We start from the raw sequence: 18,963 nt of genomic DNA, 5'->3' as shown, positions 1-18,963 counted from the left end.
GCAGGAATGACTTGTAAATTACTAGTATTGGACAATTATTGGTAAGTGCTGTTTTTAAGCATTCTCTCTTTTAAAAACTGGAAAGTCACATTACACTAGGGAAAAAACCCATGTTTTCTAAAATTAATTACATTTTCACCTGACTGTGTCAGAGAGACGAAGTCGTATTTCCATGCCACTGTGAAGCATATTGTCCATTGAGCCCCATACAATTCAGTGTTTGAATAAAAATTCAGACATGATTTTGAAATGCACATCAAAACTGTGTATTAATAAATGAATGTGACTCATGCCAGGCTGGCTCATAGGAGAGAGCTGGAGCAGCTCTGCTCTGGAGACAGGCTGGGAGAGTTGGGGTGTTCAGCCTGGAGAAGAGAAGGCTCCAGGGAGACCTTAGAGCACCTTCCAGTGCTTGAAGGGGCTCCAGGAAAGCTGGGGAGGGACTTGGGACAAGGGCAGGGAGGGAGAGGACAAGGAGTAGTAGCTTAAAACTGGAAGAGGGGAGGTTCTGTAGTTTGTATGTCTATTGCGCTATTGAAATAATTGAAATTGGAATGACTGAAATATAAATGATGTGTCTGAAATGGTAATGATATTAATATGAAGGCCTACTGACAGTCATCTCCCCAAATTAGTAGTGTGAGGGCAAGTGGTTTCCAGTCATTGGAGAGAATTTTACAGGTTTCTTTAACGGAAGGGGTTACTCATTTTTAATGTGAAAATTATGGATCCTAATTAGTGTCCGGTGTGTGTTTCACTTCATTATTCATAGTGTAGTTCAGATACAGAATTCTATAGCAATTACTTAACCAGGAGGGTTCACCAAATGAGGAAAAGTCATCGAATCCTCACTTCCTACCTCAGCCATTTCTTAAGCCTACAGTATGTTTGAAAGTAACAGTTTAGATGCTGACTCTGCTTTTGTTGTTGGGTGTCTGGCTACAGCCCCTGGAGATCTGGTGGGTGCTGTAAATCTCACAAGAGGATTATTATGAACCTTGATAATTCATGTAGCTAGAAGCTGTTAATTCCAGGACTCTCTGGTAGTTCCATGGCCATGCATGCTGAGAGTCTGGATCTTATTTTGTGATGTAAAGGTGGGGTTTTCCCACTTGCACCTAATTGTCAGTTTGCATTAACCCACAAGTTATGGAGGAGTCATGCTGGAATCCTTGCGTAAAAGAACAGCCTGGAGCCCAGCTGAGCTGAGTTGACACTTGGTTTTCTGCAGAAGTGGCCTCAGGAAGAAATACAAATTCTTACCTGTTCCTCCTCTTGACGGGCCCGTGGTTGGTGTTTCAAACAGGCTTCTCAAGTAAAGGAGCAGTGACACTGGTGTCTCCACACAAATGAACCGACTTCTCTTGTAGTGATTACACGTGCCAAACATCAGCTTCTGACCTATAAACCATTTCATAAAGATTCTTCTTTTTACAACCCAAGCACAGATAACAATAGTAATCAAGCCACTTTTCACTTGGATTTCCAGCAAGCTGTTGGAAAAACCACAGTTGGCAGATCAGCTGGCAGTAACCTGGATGGACAGGAATAAATACATCCCTGTAAAAGGATGCATGTTTATTTATCTGTCTGTGCATGGAACTTGGATGTTTTGAAATGCATGAAGCGAGTCCTTTTGTGTCACTTGCCAGATTGCCAGTCAGCAGTTTTTGGCTCCCACTAAATACTAAAGAGTAAGATTTTGATTCATGCAGTGTGGCTTACAGCAGTGTCTTCATCAGAGCAGATGGTCTTCCAAGTATTTTTCTGAAGAAGGAAGTTAGAAAATAATAGATTTTTCATTTTCTTAATTGAAAATAGCACAAAATAAACTTTCCAACATGAAAGGGCAGATGATTAACTCTTTGCCTCTGGTTAAGAAAGATAATAAAGGCAGGGAGAGAGGAGGCGTTTTGGCAGTGCTGGGCTACAAAGAGTGATATTTTATTCATGTGTTTTTTTTAAAGTTTTCTGTGCCTTGGGTTTAGTTTCTGTTTCAACACTTCCTTGGTTTGGCCTGACAGGAAGGCAGTAACAGCATCTGTGTGGCACTTGTGCCCTAGAATGGGGTTTTTGCTTCAATTGCAGGTAGGGAACCATTTGCTTTCGTGCTGAAGAGGGGAAAAAACCTGGAGTTTTGCAACTTCTAGCTAGAGCTGGTTACATAATCACATAAAAACTGAACGGAAAGGGAAGCGCTGTGCCCAGAACACTGGTCAGCACCCCTGTTTTGCTTAAAAACCAAGCTTCTGAAGGCAAGTTCAGTCCCTTTGCAGAGCAGGTCTGTGGTGTTTATTGCCAAAGTAGCACTTGACATCCAGACTTAGCAGATGAGATTGTGTCCCTGCTGATTTTGGTAGGTATCTTGTTTAGCTGCAAGGGGCCTTGATTCTCTTCTTCCTGGCACACTTCTGTGTAGTAATTCAGGGCAGCTAATGTATTCAGTAGAAGCTGGCAATCAGTTACATCTACCAGGGAGAAAACAGACTTAAAAAACACTTGGGGGTTGGTCCCTCTTTTCCCCTGAGTTTAGATAGGAGACAAGATCAGACACAAATTCTCAGGAGCTAATAAATATTGCTATTTAAAGGCTTTCCTCATTGATCCCCAACTTTAAATAGCTGCTCAGTAATTGTGCAGGTAGCAGTGTGCCAAATTTTAGGCCTACAGGTTCGGAACAGTGTGAAACTCCTTCAGGAGTTGTGGGTGGGGGGGTTGTAGCAGTCCAAAGAAACTCTCACTCAGTGAAATCTTTGAATCAGAATGTTTATTTACAAACAGAATTTTAAATGAGGGAGCTTGGGTCTAGGAGGAGGTTTCTTGACTGTCCTCAAAGTTTCCCTGGCTAGAGGAGTATTTAATTCAAAGCTTGACACTTGTGTGTTGTTCTGCATCTCCAGAGATATCTGAAGTGCTTTCTGGGTCAGTTCAGTTCAGAAGCTGTGTTAGGCTGGGCTGGTGTTTTCCACTAGAATTGCTGGGAGGCCACGTAATTGAGTTTTTGTAGAATCCTGGAATCTCAGACTGGTTTGGGTTGGAAGGGATGTTAAAGATCAACCAGTTCCAAACCCCCTGCATGGGCTGGAACACCTCCTGCTAGACCAGGTTGCTGAAAGCCCTGAATTTTGATTCTGTTGTGCCCTGGTAGAAGTACAGAGTGGTTTCAAAAAGCTTGTTGTTGTTGTAATTTGGTAGGTTTTTTCCCCCAAAAGATGATCAATTCCCATCTGAAAGCATCAGACTTCTTTGTTTTGCTCTTTACCTCCTCCCAGCTGAAACGACCATGTGATGGTTCTGGGTCTCAGCAGTCCCACTGACAATATTCTACTGACATCCAGGAGACTCAAATAATTTGTTGAAAAAAGGGTCTTTAGACTTCAAGTGTGTATGAGGAGGAATGTGCAGACCTGCTTTACCTAGTAATGGGTTTCAAGTTGTTTCAAAAAGAGGCCTTCAAGAGAAGGATTCTTGTTCATGGTGGGTATTGTATCTGCCTGAGAATGTTGCATAAAGCAGAGGGCAAACTTTGAGGAGAGGATGGATGCTGGAAGGATGTGTGTGTTTTACCACAGGTGGCTTTTTCTAGTGACCAAAGCCACAGAAAGAACTTCCCATGCTCCCCTGTGAAGCACCTGGGCAGTGTTTTAGATAAATCTGTAAAAGACTAGATCAGCCTTGGCCCAATTTGACAGAAAAACAACTTGTTGGAAAGAAAAACCTAATTAAAAAATGACATGCTCTAACCAGTTGCAGAGGTAGGATTTTCAGGGCTGCCAAGATGCATTCTTTGCTCTCAGCAGTGGCTATTCTTAGACTCTGCGGATGAGTTTTGTCAAGGTGCGTTCTCCTTCCACTGATGGTTCTGATTAGCTGCAGTTGGGACATTTCTAGATCTTCAGTGTTTGTACTGCAAAGTTAATTTTCAGGTACACTGTGTAAGTAGGGTCTGGGTTCTCTGGTGGCCTCCACAAAGCTCTGGTGATTGCAGTGGCTTCAGATCTGACCAGCTCTCCTCTGAGACAGCAGTTTAGCAGTACAGAAGTGGCCTTGCCCTCTTTCCTTTATGATTGTCAAAGCAGCAAAAGTGACAGAGGATCCCAAACTGCACCAAAAGTGTACATCTTTCCAATAAACTTGAGGCAGTGCCCTTCTGGTTGCTCAAGGCTTTTTTCCTCCCCCCCTTAAAAGCATGATGTCTGTTTCTTTTTGGGAGATAGTTAATATCACTGATATCACTGTATCATGCTTGTCATTAAGTCATTCTTGTCATGTAGTTTATGTAGTTGAAAATTTTTCTGCCATAGACTATGAGGTGATTCTCTGGTTTCACGTAACTGTGTCACTCATTAGAACCCCAAGTTGAGTTTTGTCTAACTGGAACATTGGTGTTGCTCCCTAGTTGACACTCCAGATCCCTACGTGGAGCTGTTCATCCCGTCTGCTCCAGACTGCAGGAAGAGAACCAAACATTTCAATAACGATGTGAATCCTGTGTGGAACGAGACCTTTGAGTTCATCTTGGACCCCAACCAAGAGAATGTTCTTGAGGTAAATCATGTGAAAGTGGAAGTTGTACCATGTCTGAAAGACAAAAGCAACAGTAGCCTGTACGTGGATGGTATCTGCTGTCTCAAGATTTCAACTTTTTAAAAACCATTAAAGGCTGATTTTTGACTTCAGGTGTGGGCTTAACCAGGAGGTGTTGGATGAAATGTGTGATTCAAGGAGTAGCCTTGAGAGTCACAGTGAGATCTGCCTCTGAGTCATCTCTTGGACTGCTCCTGAGGGCTGGTAGCTTGCTGTTCTTCACATCAGCCACAAATTATGTTCTCCCTGCTTCCTACTCTGATTCAGCTATTATGGACAGTGAGTAGCTGGGGGTAAAGTCAAGTCTGTGCCCATTCTCTGCTTCTCCCTGAGGAGACAGAAAGCAGAAGCATGGTTCTGCTTTCTTCTCTAGGCCTGGAGCCAAGGGTTGGGTAGCCCCCCAGTGCTGTGTTGGGTGCTCTCATTCCATGTGCAGTCTTGTTGTGTTAAATCTTTCCAGGTTGTGTACAGAAGGTGAGTGTAAAGTGTAACTGTTTTATGACTGAGCATAGGAAGCATTTGAGGGTATCTGGAGTCCTTTGTTAGCTTGATGCTTCATAGGGGATGGCCCTAAGGTGAAGCCTTCTGGCCCAAGCTTCCTGAGCTTCAGTTTGATTTGGCCAGCTTTCTGCTGAGCAGTACCCATCATCTCTTGGGGCTAAACTGTTCCAGAGCTGAGCACTGGGTTGGGCTTCCTTCAAGGCTCTCTGCCTTCCTGGGAAACTATGTTCCTGGAGGTTCTACAGCTGGGGGAGGAAGAATCCCTTTACCAGCTCAATGGAGCATGAAGAGCTACCCTCTGCATCCTGCAGAAGAGACACTAATGCCAGGGAATTCTCAGTAACTCATGACAGCTTTGCAGAAAGCAGGTCACCGCTCAGGTGCCACAGTCACCTGTGCTGATTCTTACTCGATGTTTTGGATGTAGACAGGTAAACTGGCCACAGGAAACTTGAGAAAATTGGAAATCTCTAATGTAGTTCTTGCTTTCTAATAACAAATGAGTCAAATAGGTATCAGGAATTAGAGGAGAGGGGTTGTTCTGGCTTGGCTTCTTCATGAGAAAGCATTTGTCAAAGTAGCATGAAGTGAAGAAGAACTTGGGTTCATCAGGCTTTTTGTGTTGCAGTGTGGGAAACACAAATTATTTCAGTTCTGTCTGATAAAGCCTTTGGATTCTAACAGAAGTCTTGGGGCAGAGAATTTTACTTGTCTCCTTGCAGATCCTGTATGTTTTTGAGTTGAGCTGCAGGAGCTACAGCTGGCTCAACAGTTGATCTTCCAAAGATGAGCAGAATAGTAAACTGAGAAATAGCAGTAACAGTTAAAATACAGTTTTACTGGCATTGTGTAAAGATTAGGTCAGGTTCTGCAGGTACACTGGGGCACCTTCCCTAGTAATGCATGGATTTGTTGAGTAATAACGAGTTCTGTCCTAAAATAAGGTTCATCATTTCAAAGGGTTGCTTGTGGCACAGGATGAAGAAGATTCTTAAGAGCTGAGAAGAGGCTGAACCCTGATGTAGCAACTAGTTACTCAGGTTGATTGTATCTTGATTCCCTTTGTTTTACGCAAAGGATATGGTCCAAGCCACAAAGACAGGATATTTTAGAGGTTGCAGTTCCACCAAATGGAACAAAAATCACAAGCCAAATGAGTTTGGAGAACTCACTTAACAGAAACCACGTAAATGGTGATTTGAAATTCTTTCTGAACATCTTACTTGAGAACTTGGGAGGCTGCCACTGAGGAAAAGACTGTTTGGTGGAGACCCACCTGGGCTGGAGCAGAAGCCTGGAACGGTGCTCCGTGGTATCCACACACATCTTGGGATAGGACCACATGTTGAAAAGGTATATGCTCTGACATGGAGAGCATGAGAAGAGACTTGAATTGCTGGCTGGGTACAGAGAAAAGCTTGGTGTAATTTGGAGTGCTGCACCTTCTACCAGATCATTGCTCTAAAAATCCTGGTCTGCAGATACAGGGCTGGGATGTTTAGATTCTGTCTTCATATACATGTTGTTGTTTTGAGTTTTTTTGCCATGCCATGTTTAAAGCTACATTATTTGCTCCACAGATGCTTTACTAGTGGGAAATTTGAAGTAATTCTGTAGTTTAGATGTATGATTTTTAGTTGTTATGTCTGCTTGGAGAGATGGTGAGGTTGACTGATAAAGGTGCTCAGATGGGAAATGTTTTGTAAGTGCAGCTGGATGCCTGGAAGGTGTCACCTACACCATGGGTGAGCTTCATCTGTTCTGAGCAACCTGTCTGTTGGCACTGGGTGCTGGCTGGGCTGGGTTAGGCCTGTTCCTTTGTTACAGTTAGGCATATAGAATTAAAGATTTGTATAAAAATGAACACCCATGTGTCTTTTCTAGGTTACTTTGATGGATGCCAACTACGTTATGGATGAGACTCTTGGCACATCCACCTTTCCTATATCTTCTCTGAAACTGGGCGAGAAGAAGGAGGTCCAGTTAACTTTCAATGATGTAAGTTTCAACATTCTTTTGTGATGATGTTTCACTTTCAATAAAGGCCTGGTTGTAATACAGCCCTAGTTTCATGCAATAATGCATTACTGTAAACACCCTTAAAAAAACCAACAAGAGCAAAGGCCCTTTAACCACATCTCCAAACCAGATGGAGCCAGTTTGACAGGGATTGTCTTCCTGCGCAGTGATTCCTGGAAGTTGTTGTTAATCTGGATGTAATTGAGCATGTTCTGCATGTAATAAAATATCATCACTTATTAGAGCAACATTTTACAGGCTGTTCTGAACATAATTCAATGCTTGTTAGTCATATTCGTCACCCCTGGTTGTCTCTAGATGTATATATTTGAGATGAATTTACTGTATGTAAAAACACTCTGCATGCCTCTGTTGGGCTGTGGTTTGTTACCTGATCAGAGGCCTTGATTTGTGGCTGCTCTGCTGGTTTCCATGTGAAAGAACTTCAAGTGTGGCTACAGCAAGTCACTGGTTAAGGCCTGTTTACTGGGAATTGGAGAGTTTCAGATGTAAGATCTGGCATTTAATTAGACATAACCTTAGGGCAGTTGGAATTTTTATACCCTCAATTATTTATTTATTAAGTTCCTGTTTTTTTTCTTTTTTTTAAGTTTCTGTGTATTTGCTTCACAAAATGTTTTAGTAACTTGGGTATCCAGAGTGTGGGCTGACTGCAGATGTCTGGCTCTGCCAGGCATGAGGTGAGGTAGGGAGGAAGAGCTGATCAACATGTTATGAAGATACAATTTACAAAGCTCTTGCCAGTAATGTAAGGCCTTGCCACCTTACAGACACTTTAACTTCTCATCAGTGCTCAGCAAAGCTTGGTAGAGAACATAGTGGGAAAAAAATTAGTGGAAAAAGCCAAATAGACCCTTGAAGTTGATAAGCAGGTAGGAAGGGATGATCAAGTCAGGCTGAGCCCAGTGTGTGTTCCTGAGCTTTCAGAGGCAGTCTGCATGAGGCGTAGGAAGTGGCACACTGGTTCCCTGTTGGAATGTTGCTCTTCAAGGCTTGATGTAATAAACAATTAGATATATTTTTTTCAGCCATTGGGTCGCTGCCTGCTTTCTGAAGTGCTTTCTAAATTAGGAATTTCAAGTGCTGGGATAATGTAATTGCTACCCTGTCTCTGAAGTATTTCCCTAATTCAGTCTTTGCTCTGTTTCTCCATCTTCTCCAGTTGTTACTTCTTTGCCTTTTCTTTCTCCCCCATTCCTTATCCCCCTTAATGCTCCACCTTATGTACAATTCCCATTCCAGAGGGCTGGAGTTGAGTGCCAGGCTTTACCTGGGCCCTGGGAAGCTGGAAGGAGCTTAGTGCTTCCATATCCTTACCTTCTGGGTGTGTCAGGCAGAGGTTCAGCCCCTGAGGCTTTACAACTGTTTCTAGTGATCACCTCCTATGGATGAGGAGGACAATCCATTCCCAGCTGGAGGCAGAGGGTGCAGGACACTGCTGTGCATCTCAGGGCTGCACCGGTGGCCCTTGGTGTGCAAGACCTCAGGGAAGTGAAAGTGTCTGTCCCTTCTCTTTGGCTTCTGGCAATCTCCTCCCCTTGGGTTTTGCCTAACAAATGCAACTGAGGCTTGGACCAACTTTTTTTAACCTTTTGCCTGCAGGGAACCACTTCAAGTGCCCTGTCAAAGAAGCAGAGGAAATGTGGTCTGCAGGTGAAGTCATTATGTAGTGACACTGATTAGTTCACATCTTTCAGAAACTCCTAAGCAGTCACTGTTGCTGAGGGATAATTGAGTTGTCTTTAACTGTGGAAAGACAGAAAACAGAGCAGCTGGTCCCTTACAAGGCTTTGTTTCAGATACAAGCTGAGTCTGAAGTTTACCCAGGGAGCTGGGAAGCCAGTGGCAGGCAGGCTGTGGCTGGCAGGAGAAACAAAGGGTCATGAAGGTGTGAAGACAACCAGATCCCTTCAGGCCAGAAATGAACAGCAGTGTCAAAAAGGGATTGTCAGTGGAAGAAAGCCAAGGCACTGGGATCCCATGAGTGAAAGGCAGGACCCAGCAGCATTTTCTGCTGTAGTCAGTGCTGGGAGTGTATTTTGGAATCACATATTGTGTGCTTCTAAAAGAAAAAAGGTTCATAGAAAAGAAAATCCTCTGTTTTTCAGAAATGTCCCCCTTTTTAAAAAAAGTTATTAAAAGTAATAGTTGGTTTCTGTTCCAGATGTGTTTGTGGGTTTTTTCCCTTCTATAAGTGGTGTAATCATGTTTAATTATTTCTTGTTTAGGTCACAGAAATGACTTTGGAATTGTCTCTTGAAGTATGGTAAGTGTCTCACTTATTTTTTAAGTGGAAAATGTATTAGCAGCAAAGGGAGTTCTTATTTTATTCTGGTTAGAATTTTCTTAAGGACGCATCAGGTCAAGTATTGTGAAGTCAGGAGGCTTTCAAACTGCAGGTCATTTCCACATTGCAATTCTAACACTGACTGAAACACCATCAGTTGTAGGAAGTGTTTGCAGGAACAAGGCCATCATATGTGATTTCTCCTCCTGAGTTAAGTACTTTCCTTTTCAAGGGCTTTTTCTCTAATAAGTCCCTTGACTCTGGAAACTGACAGACATTCCCCAGAGATAATTTCTTCTTAAAAGGTTTCTTAAAAATCTGAGGAATTATCATCTCTGCTTAAATAGATGCATTTCACCATTGTATGCTTTTCAGAAGGGACTCTTAGAAGTGCTTGTAATTAACATGGCAAAGCATCCACAAACGTTTTCAGCTCATCCTTGTAAATACAGGAATTTGGGTGGGGTGGGTACCAGGACACACCAGTACACTCCTCACTGCTGCTTGCAGGCAGCACTGCTGGGAGGAATTGTACTTCAGACCCTGGGAATGACAGGCTCAGTGAGGTAACTAGTGCACGTGAAGTGACAACTCATATTGTTTATCCTGCCTTGATACCTGAAGGAGGATTATAGAATCCTAGAAAACCAGAATGGTTTGGGTTAGAAGAGACCTTTAAGCTCACCTAGTTCCACCCCTTGCCATGGGCCCAGACACCTCCCACTAGACCAGGTTGCTCCAAGCCCCATCCAGCCTGGCCTTGAACAATTCTAGGAATGGAGCCTCCTCAGCTTCTCTGGGCAGTGTCTCACCATCCTCACAGCAAAGAATTTCTTTGTCATATTTCATCTAAATCTCCCCCTTTCCAATTGAAAGTTGTTCCCTCCCTTGTCCTCTTCCTCCAAGTTGTTGTCAAAGCCCCTCCCCAGCTTTCCTGGAGCCCCTTCAAGCACTGGAAGGTGCTCTAAAGTCTCCGTGGAGCCTTCTCTTCTCCAGGCTGAACAGCCCCAACTCAGCCTGTCTCCAGAGCAGAGCTGATCCAGCCCTTGCAGCATCCCCGTGGCCTCCTCTGGACTCACTTCAAAAGCTCTGTATCCTTCCTGCTTTGGGGGCTCCAGAACTGAACACAGCTCTGCAGATGGGCTTTCATGAGAGCAGAGTAGAGAAGGAGAATCACTTACATTTAAGTACAGTGTTGAGGTCCTTGCGCAGCCCTATGTACGTTTTTGATCACACAAGGTGAGGGAAAAAGCTAGAGAGAAAGGCTTTTTCTTGTGGCCAACTGGTACAGTTTGTGCTATGATCCATGCAGTTTTTGATAGAAAGACTGAATGGGTGCAAAGTCAGCAGTACCCTCCCCTCCCCTAGTGTGAACCTCTGACTTCATAAGAGTCAAGAGGAGTTAGTAGGAGTGTATGAATATTTTCATGGCAGTTTTTTGTTTGGCGACTATGCAGGGAGTTCGGATTTCTGGGCATTTAGAATGGTATGTGAATAATCAAGTTAACGAGGAGTTAGAAGCTGTAAGTTGATGAAGAGTTTGCTTTTCCTTCCTGTCTGTTTCCCTGGGTGGTACCCTAGTTGTGCTCTGATGCCTGTTTGGCCCCACAGCTCCTCGACGGACCTGCGCTTCAGCATGGCCCTGTGTGATGAGGAGAAGCGGTTCCGGCAGCAGCGCAAGGACAACATCATGCGCAGCATGAGGGAGTTCCTGGGAGAGGAGCACAGCAAGAACCTGACCTCTGCCAGGGATGTAAGTTGGGAGACTTCACACCCAGAGCAGGGTCACCCCTGGACTCCCACCTTGGTCTCAAAGGCATGAATGAGGTGTAGGAGGTAGGAGGGTTCGGCATTAAGTCGGATGGCAGAAGCAAGCAAATTTCTTTTTCTTCTAAGCACGTACAGTATTTAAGCCAGAGGAGAACTTGTGCTCTGAGTTTCTAGATGGAGTCAAAATCCTGTGCCAAAATGAAGCTGCACTTAAATAGGATACACCCATTATGTGCAAAAGGGGCAAGACCACGTACATGGACAGAAGTCACAGCTTTTCCTTTTCTCTGGCACCTCCAATGAGCTGCTATGACTTTTATCTGGTTGTTTAGTGTTTTGATCCTTGGCAGGCTTGAGCCTAGGTTAAAACTGGGCAGTGAAGATAAATCCATGCTTTTCATTTCTCTCTGGTTCTTGATTCCATGCTTTGATAAAGTGTTGGTTCTGGGCTGAGATCATCCTTTCAGCAATTAATGGTAAAGCCATATAAATTATTTTCTTTCCTTCCTTCTTTTCTTCTTTTCCTTTAGCCCAGTTTATAGGATTAGGATTGTGAAGTGTATTTCTTAGTGTGCAAAGCTGCAGGTTTCATGGACTGGCTGGTGCTCTGCTCCAAGCCAGCAGATCTAGGTGGACTGATGGGGTCACATCACAGTGAGGAGGGGGCCAGAACCTGCTGATCTGTCCAGCAATTTTGCAAAATGCTGCATCAAGTTAATTAAGGAGCAGCCTGGTCTAGTGGGAGGTGTCCCTGCCCATTCAGGGGGGTTGGAACTAGATGATCTTCAAGGTCCCTTCCAACTCAAACCATTTGGTTATTCTGTAATCCACTTGGTACAGATCCACGTGGTTTGTAATAGCTTTTCTATCCTCCTCTTTCTTCCTTGCTTGTTTCCTGTCACATTCTGCTCCCAGGATTGTGACAGGAAGGCAGTGTGCATGTGGGGGATGTCAAGCCATGAACAGAGTGAGTGAGTTCATCTGGTTCGACTCCTTCTGGGCATTTTCAGGATAAGCAGCACATGCCAGCCTTTTGTGGAAACTGGAAGAAGCACTAAAGAGTTCCTTTTACATTTTTGTCAAGTTCTGAGCCGTTGGTAATTGTGGTAGTGTTGTGTACTGTTGAACTCTGTCTTGCCCAGTAAAATGTGCTTGTGTGAGCTTTCTGAGGAACGTGAAAGAATTTGACAAGCATCGTACAGGTTGTATTTGTAGAGATTTGAATTGTGTGTATTGTGAAGCAACATTTTCAAGGTTTTTTCACTTTTTTGGTTCAGTTCTTTGATTCTTAGCATGTGCAGATCGTATCAGAATAGGTACTTGTGGATGTGACATTGCCCTGATCTTTACAGCAGAATAATACCTGTCTCAGAAAGGCTGCGAATATTCTGCCAAGGTCCAGTTGGTACTGGGGCAAAGCATAGTGCCTGAAGCATCAGTTCTATGCAGGGGTTTGTGTCTGTGAGTCATTGTACACGCTGGGTAAGATTTCATACCTTTTTGTCATCATTTGCCCTTGATATCCCTCATTGTGTCCAGTACTCCAAGTTTATCAGTTGCATCTTCCAACACCACTGATCTCTCATTGTTGGCTTATCCACCCTGGACAGGACTGAGCTAACATGATCCTCCTGTTTTTTCATTTACCAAGTGTGTATTGTTCAGCTGACTTGTCAGAATTTTTAGCTGCTTCTAGCAGTGAAAAAAACCCTTTTTGTTCAAATTAAAATACAGTTTTGCCCTTCCCGCCTGTCATTTTTACTTTTATTGCTACAGATGGGAGATAGTAGGAGGATTTATAGGATGTTTATAGTTGTAACTTTGCATCAGAAGTTGGGAGACATAATGAGTATTCTTAGCTACTCGTGATTCATTGTTTAATCTGAAGTCACTCACTTCCCCAAAGTTCACCTCAGTTTCTTCATGTGTGCACAGCAACACGTGTGCCTTGCAGGGGTGCTGTGAGACTTTAATACCTGTGAAGTAATTATACATCCCTGGATAGTGAAGTGAGCCCTTCCACAGCTCTTTATCTTGAGGCACCTTCTGAGAACACAGATGATGAGATTGCTCGTACCTGTGTTATTGCTCACTCTATTGTTACAATGTTCTTTGGCTTTAACCAGTTCTCTAAAAATGCCATAATCAAGTAAAGAAAGCATACAGTTCTCCAAGACTGGATTTGCAGAACAATTTTTTAATAATCATCTGCGCACCCTGTGGCAGTTCTTTCCACCACAGGTATTCTTGTCCAGATTTTGGGCACTGTGTTTCCAGGGCTTTTGGACAAAAACGTCTGCACTGTTCATTCCCAAAATGAGATTTAATGATTTAGTTATTTTGTTATTGTGGGTTTTTTCCAGATTACTGAAAAATAGGAGATACCATTTTCAAAGCTTTCTTTTCTTAAAACGTACCTCATTTCCCAAATCTTTCTCATTTTCCTGCCCCATCTGGTGATTTTAGCCATCAGCACTTGTTGAGTTGACTCAAGTGGAACTCTGTGGTGCTGAGCTTGTCCACACAATGCAGTGCCCCATGGATCCTAGAAACAGCACAGATGTGTTGACACAACACTTCATCTGCAGTGTTAAATGCTTTCTAGTGGAGTTTGCTTGACTGATATCTCAGGTGGCTTGCTTAAACCTCGCTTAGGTCCCTCGGCATTGTGACCAACCATAGACCAACCACAGCATAAAGCAAACCATGCTTGGCGTGGCCTTTTAGTGGTTCAGAAGTGGGCACAACCACGTAGAGTTGAGTGGGGCAGTGTGGCCAGGGCCTACAGCAGTGGGCTTTTGTCTCCAGGAGTTGGGAATTCAGGTCACATTTCTGCTGTTGACTCATCGCATCTCTTCTGTGTGAATCACCCTTTAGGTTTACTGATCTGCTTGGAGGGGTTGAGTACCTCTGCCCCAGTTTTACTGATGATGTGCAAAGGAGTTGGGGTTCAGAGTGTCTCAAGGGTGGAGGCCCTCAGCCCCAGCCTGTGCAAATGGAGAAGGGACACACCTTGGGGGTCCCTGTCTTCTCTCTGTTCTTAATCAGCTACTGCCCCCCTGCCTCTGCCCTGTCTTAGAGGGCAGCTTGTAAGATGGGTGGATGTAATTTCAAATTTTACCATTTTTTGCCTTAAAGGTGTTGGAAACTAAATTCCAGCTATAGAGCTGCTTTAACAAACCTGCCAGCTTGGAAATGTGCAGTACCTTCCTCTGCAAAGCAGGACAGGACTCCTACCCTGACTTATGCCCACAAGTTGACTTGAATTCAGTTGGCTGAAATAAGCAAAATGAATGTGCAGTAGATGCTTCTCTTCAGGTTTTTTTTTCATCACTTCTTTACTGTGGGAAGTTCACTGAAGCTGCTGCCCTCTGCTCTGGAGCCCTTTAGTTGAGTTCAATTTCTGGAAATGAAGTACTGATTGCATCTGTTCACACTTTGCTTTGGTAGCAAATGGAAATGAGGAGATATTTTACATCCACCCACCTCTCAGTGTATACCCGCCCTCTCCTGCTGGAGGAATCAGTGATTTGCCTGTGGATTCAGTATCCACAAGAAGTGTCTGCAGTCAGGATGTTAGTGACTCCTCTTGACATTCTTTGTTCGTCCTCTCTGCATCCTGCAGAAAACTCACATTTTCCCTTGTGCTTGTGCCATTGCACTGATGAACAGAGCTGTTGAACAGTGCTTTGGAGGTGTTCTCATGTGCTTCTTCCAGGCTTGCACCTGCAAACCACTGTCTTCATCCTGTCGGGATTTGTCTGTGTAGGTTAATTAGGTGGTGTTTGTAAAGAGCTTTCAAAGCCTCACAGACATTATTAAATTAGTGATTAGTAACATGGCTCCTCTGTTCAAAGCAATTGCTCCGTTATTGGGGTGTTGGCTTAACAAAACAGGCACGTCCGAAACCTTTACCTTTGTGTTGTCATTTGTTGATAGATAGCTATCTCTGGAAGGGCATGAGGAATGCTGATGCCAGTAAATACTTGTGGCTTTTATTACTAAAGCTTGACACGAAGATAATGAAAAAAAAACAACCCCTACTGCATCAAGAACAAGCAGTTTTTTGGAGTAGAAGCGTCAAGAAGTGTCTCACCAGACTTGGTCATTGTGCCTGGTCATGTCCGTGTGACTCTGCGCTCTCAGGCCGCAGGGGAGTTTCACAGCTTGGGGGCTGCAGAAAGAAACTCAACTCTGGAGCCACACAATTCTTCCCTTATAGCTAATCCCATCCTTTGGCAACTTCAATTGCCTGTCGGTGGCATTTTTGGTTGATTACGACTATGATCAGATAGGGGCTTTCTGCACAGCTCCAGTTCTTTTTAGGCTTAGTAACAAGCGCTGAGCAGTGGAAAATTATTCTGGGTTACAGAAACTGGGAGCCAGGTGGGGCCTTTGCTGCAACACTCGATTATCTTCCATTTGAATTTCCCCTGTCTCAGAGCTCATCACTGGAGTTGAAGACAGGCGAAGGTGGCATTTAGTGTTTCTGCTTTGTCTACGTCCCTATTTGTGAGGTGACCAGCCTCATCACATTGGAGCAGTGTTATCTCTGAGCCTCCTTTGGCTGTTACCATATTTCAAAAACCCTTTTTATTGCCCTTCACAGTGGTGCTCAGCTTGAACTCCAGCTGAGCTTTCCTGCATTAATTTTCTCCTTACAGTGGTGACCAGCATCTCTGTAGTGTTCCCATGTGTCCTGTACTTGCTTCCAATATCCACATGCTTTCCTTTTCCACCTCAGTTCTAAAAAATCCCCGCTCAGCCAAGCCAGCCTTCTGCCCTGCTTGCTGGACTTCTCACACGTGGGAATTGCCTGCCCTTGAGCTTTTCAGAGGTGGCTTTTGACAAGTGACCAGTGTTTATGGACCTCCATATTTTCAATAGCAGGTTCCCTGGGGACCTCACTAACCAGCTCCCTCAGCAGCCCCAAGTCTGCTCTCTGTATCCAGGGTCAAGGTTTTGCTGACAGTTTTTCTCCTATCTCTAGTTTATTTAGTCTTCTTTCTAGGCCCTTGGAGTACCCATGCAATGGGAAGGAACAGCTTTGAAGTCAGGGCTGAGAAGGCTGGGAAGAAAGGGCACAAGCAGAAAATAAAGTCCCTGTAGATCAGTTTTCACTGTGGTGTCACTGGTAACTGGCTCTGCTTTTACTCACGTGGTTGTCTCCTCTCCTGTAGTTTTCACAGGGTAGTGGTGAATTTGATCCTGTCTTCGTGCTGTGTAGATGTTTTTATTATGAAATGTGTTTTTAAACTCTTAGCCAAAATATTGTCTCCTGTTTCTGCTTAGTAACTTCTACTGCTTTTGGCTCTGGCACAGAGATAGTTGGATTAAAGCTGGTTTTTGGACTGCTTTAAAAATTTGTGGTTTTGTAACTAAATAGTTTATTTAATAACTAAAGTTAATATCCTCTCCCTTTTGGAATGTGGATAAGGACAAATTCTAAAGAGATTCTGAGTATATTTTGATTTAGAAATCTTGCTACGAGTGGTGACTTCTGCAAATAATTCTTCAAATGCCAGGCAATTGGAATTCTAAGTAACAAGGCCTCACAGGAGCAACAGCTTACTAATGCTGAGACCTGGTGTGGCTTCTTCACCCACCCTATGGACTTACTGGTTGTACTGTAAGCCCTGAAGCAGTGCCTCAGATCTGTGTGAGTGGACTGAGCTAGAAATTCTGCTCATCATCTCAGTAGCCAGGGGGCTAAGGAGGATCCTAATGGTGGGACGTCAGAACCTTTGTTCACGTAGGTCCCCATCATTCCATTAGCAAGTCTGTTCATGAAGGTGTTCCTCACTGTTGGTCAGGTGGATTCTTTGTTTTCCCATGGACCATCTTCATCAGCAAGCAAAGACTCATGGTCAGGAAACCAAGACTCTCACCACTGATACCTCCTGAGCCTGACGGCATCTGCTTGGGCCATTCCTCTTCCAGACTGGAAAGATCAAGTCTTCGGGCTCTGGTGCCTTTACCCTTCAGTCTTGCTCAAAAGTATGTCTCATCAGCTCAGGGTGTTGCCTCAGTCACATCTTCCTTCTTCCCTGCATGGGACATAAGCACATTTATATGTTCTATACTGATATATACATTTAGCTTCACATACACCTAGGCATGGCAGGTGCTTTGGTAGCTTTGCTTGCACATCTTGGTTGCTACTGCTCTCCAGGTAGAAGATAAAGAGGTAGCTGGAAGAAGGTCTGCTGCTCTTCTCTCTGAGTTTTCCACCTTGGCTGAACCTCTCCTGCTGCTGGCTGGTTCCTGGCTCCCCTTCCCTGTGATCAGCAGTGCTCTCCTCCAGCAATCCAAAAGTACTGTAGCATTAAAATAGAATAAATCTTAAGTTCCTGTAAAGTAAATGACAGCCCAGAGAACCCAAGGGTGAGAGGTGACTTCACAGGTGGGATTACAGCACTGCTCCATTCTACCTGCAGTGTTCAAAAGCCAAATCTCAAAGTGCTTTTTGAATTGTTTTGCTGTTCCCTTACACACGTACCCCTTGGAGGCTGCAGAACACATTTTTTGGGGTTGTTAGAACTGTTGTGCACAGGTTTGGAAAAGCACAACTGCCTTTTCTGCTGTGGAGATCTCTGGATGGTGACCTGTTTGTTGCAGAAGACTGGTACGTTTAGTCAGGGATTGATGAATAACATTTGTTAACTCATTTCAAGCCTTTATCAGAGTGGCTGTGGTGATCTGCTGCCCTTCTCATCTCTGCAGGTGCCAGTGATAGCAATCTTGGGGTCAGGAGGTGGATTTCGTGCCATGGTGGGGTTTGCTGGAGTCATGAAAGCACTTTATGAATCTGGAATTCTAGACTGTGCCACTTACATTGCTGGTCTCTCAGGATCCACATGGTAAGCCTTTTGTCTCTTCTTTTCCTTCATTTTTCCTTCAGGAAGTTCAAGACTGAATTTTTATGAGTTGACTTCTTTCTAAGGTAATCATTCACAGCAGATATTACGCATACTCTGCCAGCACAGAGGGGACACAGGGAGGGAGAGCTCTTGCAGCCTAGCAAGTGTAGCAAGTCTGCTGGGGGGCTTCTCAAAGGGTGAGGACACCAGGTGATCTTCCTAGGAGCCTTGATAGCAGGAATAGATGGGAAGAGGTGCTACACATATACACCCTTGTTTCTGTATCAACAGCCAATTCTGTGTGTACTGTGTAACTGCTTCTTTCATCTTGATAAACAAAAAATGAGGAATTCAAGCTGTTGGTATAAATTCAAAACATTATTTGTGCTGTTTTATTTTCCTGATAAAATGGGGGAAGAAAACAGTAAAAAAAAAAACCCAATTCCTTGCAATTTGATTCATTCAACCCAAAATGAATTGCATACTTCTGGGGCATGTTTCAGAGAGTCTCAAAAATTCACTGCAGGATCTTTTGCTCTATTCTAGACTTTAAGTGGATTTACTGGGGATGTCCAGGACCTGTTCACTAGTCCTTTCTCAGCATAAGGAGAATTGAGCGGCTGCATTTCAACTTGTAGGAAAGAATACCTGCTACACTGCAGGGCAGAGGGCTCTGGATTGCCACTGTGTTTCACTTGGAAACTTCCTGGGGCTTTAAAATAGTTTGTTAGTCAGATGGGAGGAAAGATTTCCCAGAAGTCTCAATTAGTGTGCCCTAATCAGGTAGTTGTGATGTCCTCCTGCCTGTCTCAGTGAATTCCTCAGCCCATTAGCAGGAGCAGCATCACCAGGAGAAAAGCAGCATGACATCACTGTGTCCTGAACTCAGGGACTGGAGGCAGCAGAATGCTTTGAACT

General features: G+C 44.0%; 1 protein-coding gene across 1 annotated transcript in view; it reads left to right on the top strand.

Annotated features, from left to right (window-relative positions):
- Nucleotides 1-18,963, top strand: part of PLA2G4A (phospholipase A2, group IVA (cytosolic, calcium-dependent)) — a 55,560-nt gene that overhangs the window by 14,833 nt on the left and 21,764 nt on the right. The window contains exons 4-8 of the mRNA XM_009997842.1: nucleotides 4,400-4,548; nucleotides 6,973-7,086; nucleotides 9,357-9,394; nucleotides 11,027-11,168; nucleotides 17,909-18,045. Of these exons, the coding sequence (XP_009996144.1) occupies nucleotides 4,400-4,548; nucleotides 6,973-7,086; nucleotides 9,357-9,394; nucleotides 11,027-11,168; nucleotides 17,909-18,045 (580 nt within the window). The remainder of the gene's footprint in view (nucleotides 1-4,399; nucleotides 4,549-6,972; nucleotides 7,087-9,356; nucleotides 9,395-11,026; nucleotides 11,169-17,908; nucleotides 18,046-18,963) is intronic.

This window comes from Chaetura pelagica, unplaced genomic scaffold, assembly GCF_000747805.2.
Source record: "Chaetura pelagica isolate M959 unplaced genomic scaffold, ChaPel_1.0 scaffold655, whole genome shotgun sequence".
NCBI classification, from domain to species: Eukaryota; Metazoa; Chordata; class Aves; order Apodiformes; family Apodidae; genus Chaetura; species Chaetura pelagica.
This window is presented reverse-complemented; position numbering and strand designations above follow the sequence as displayed.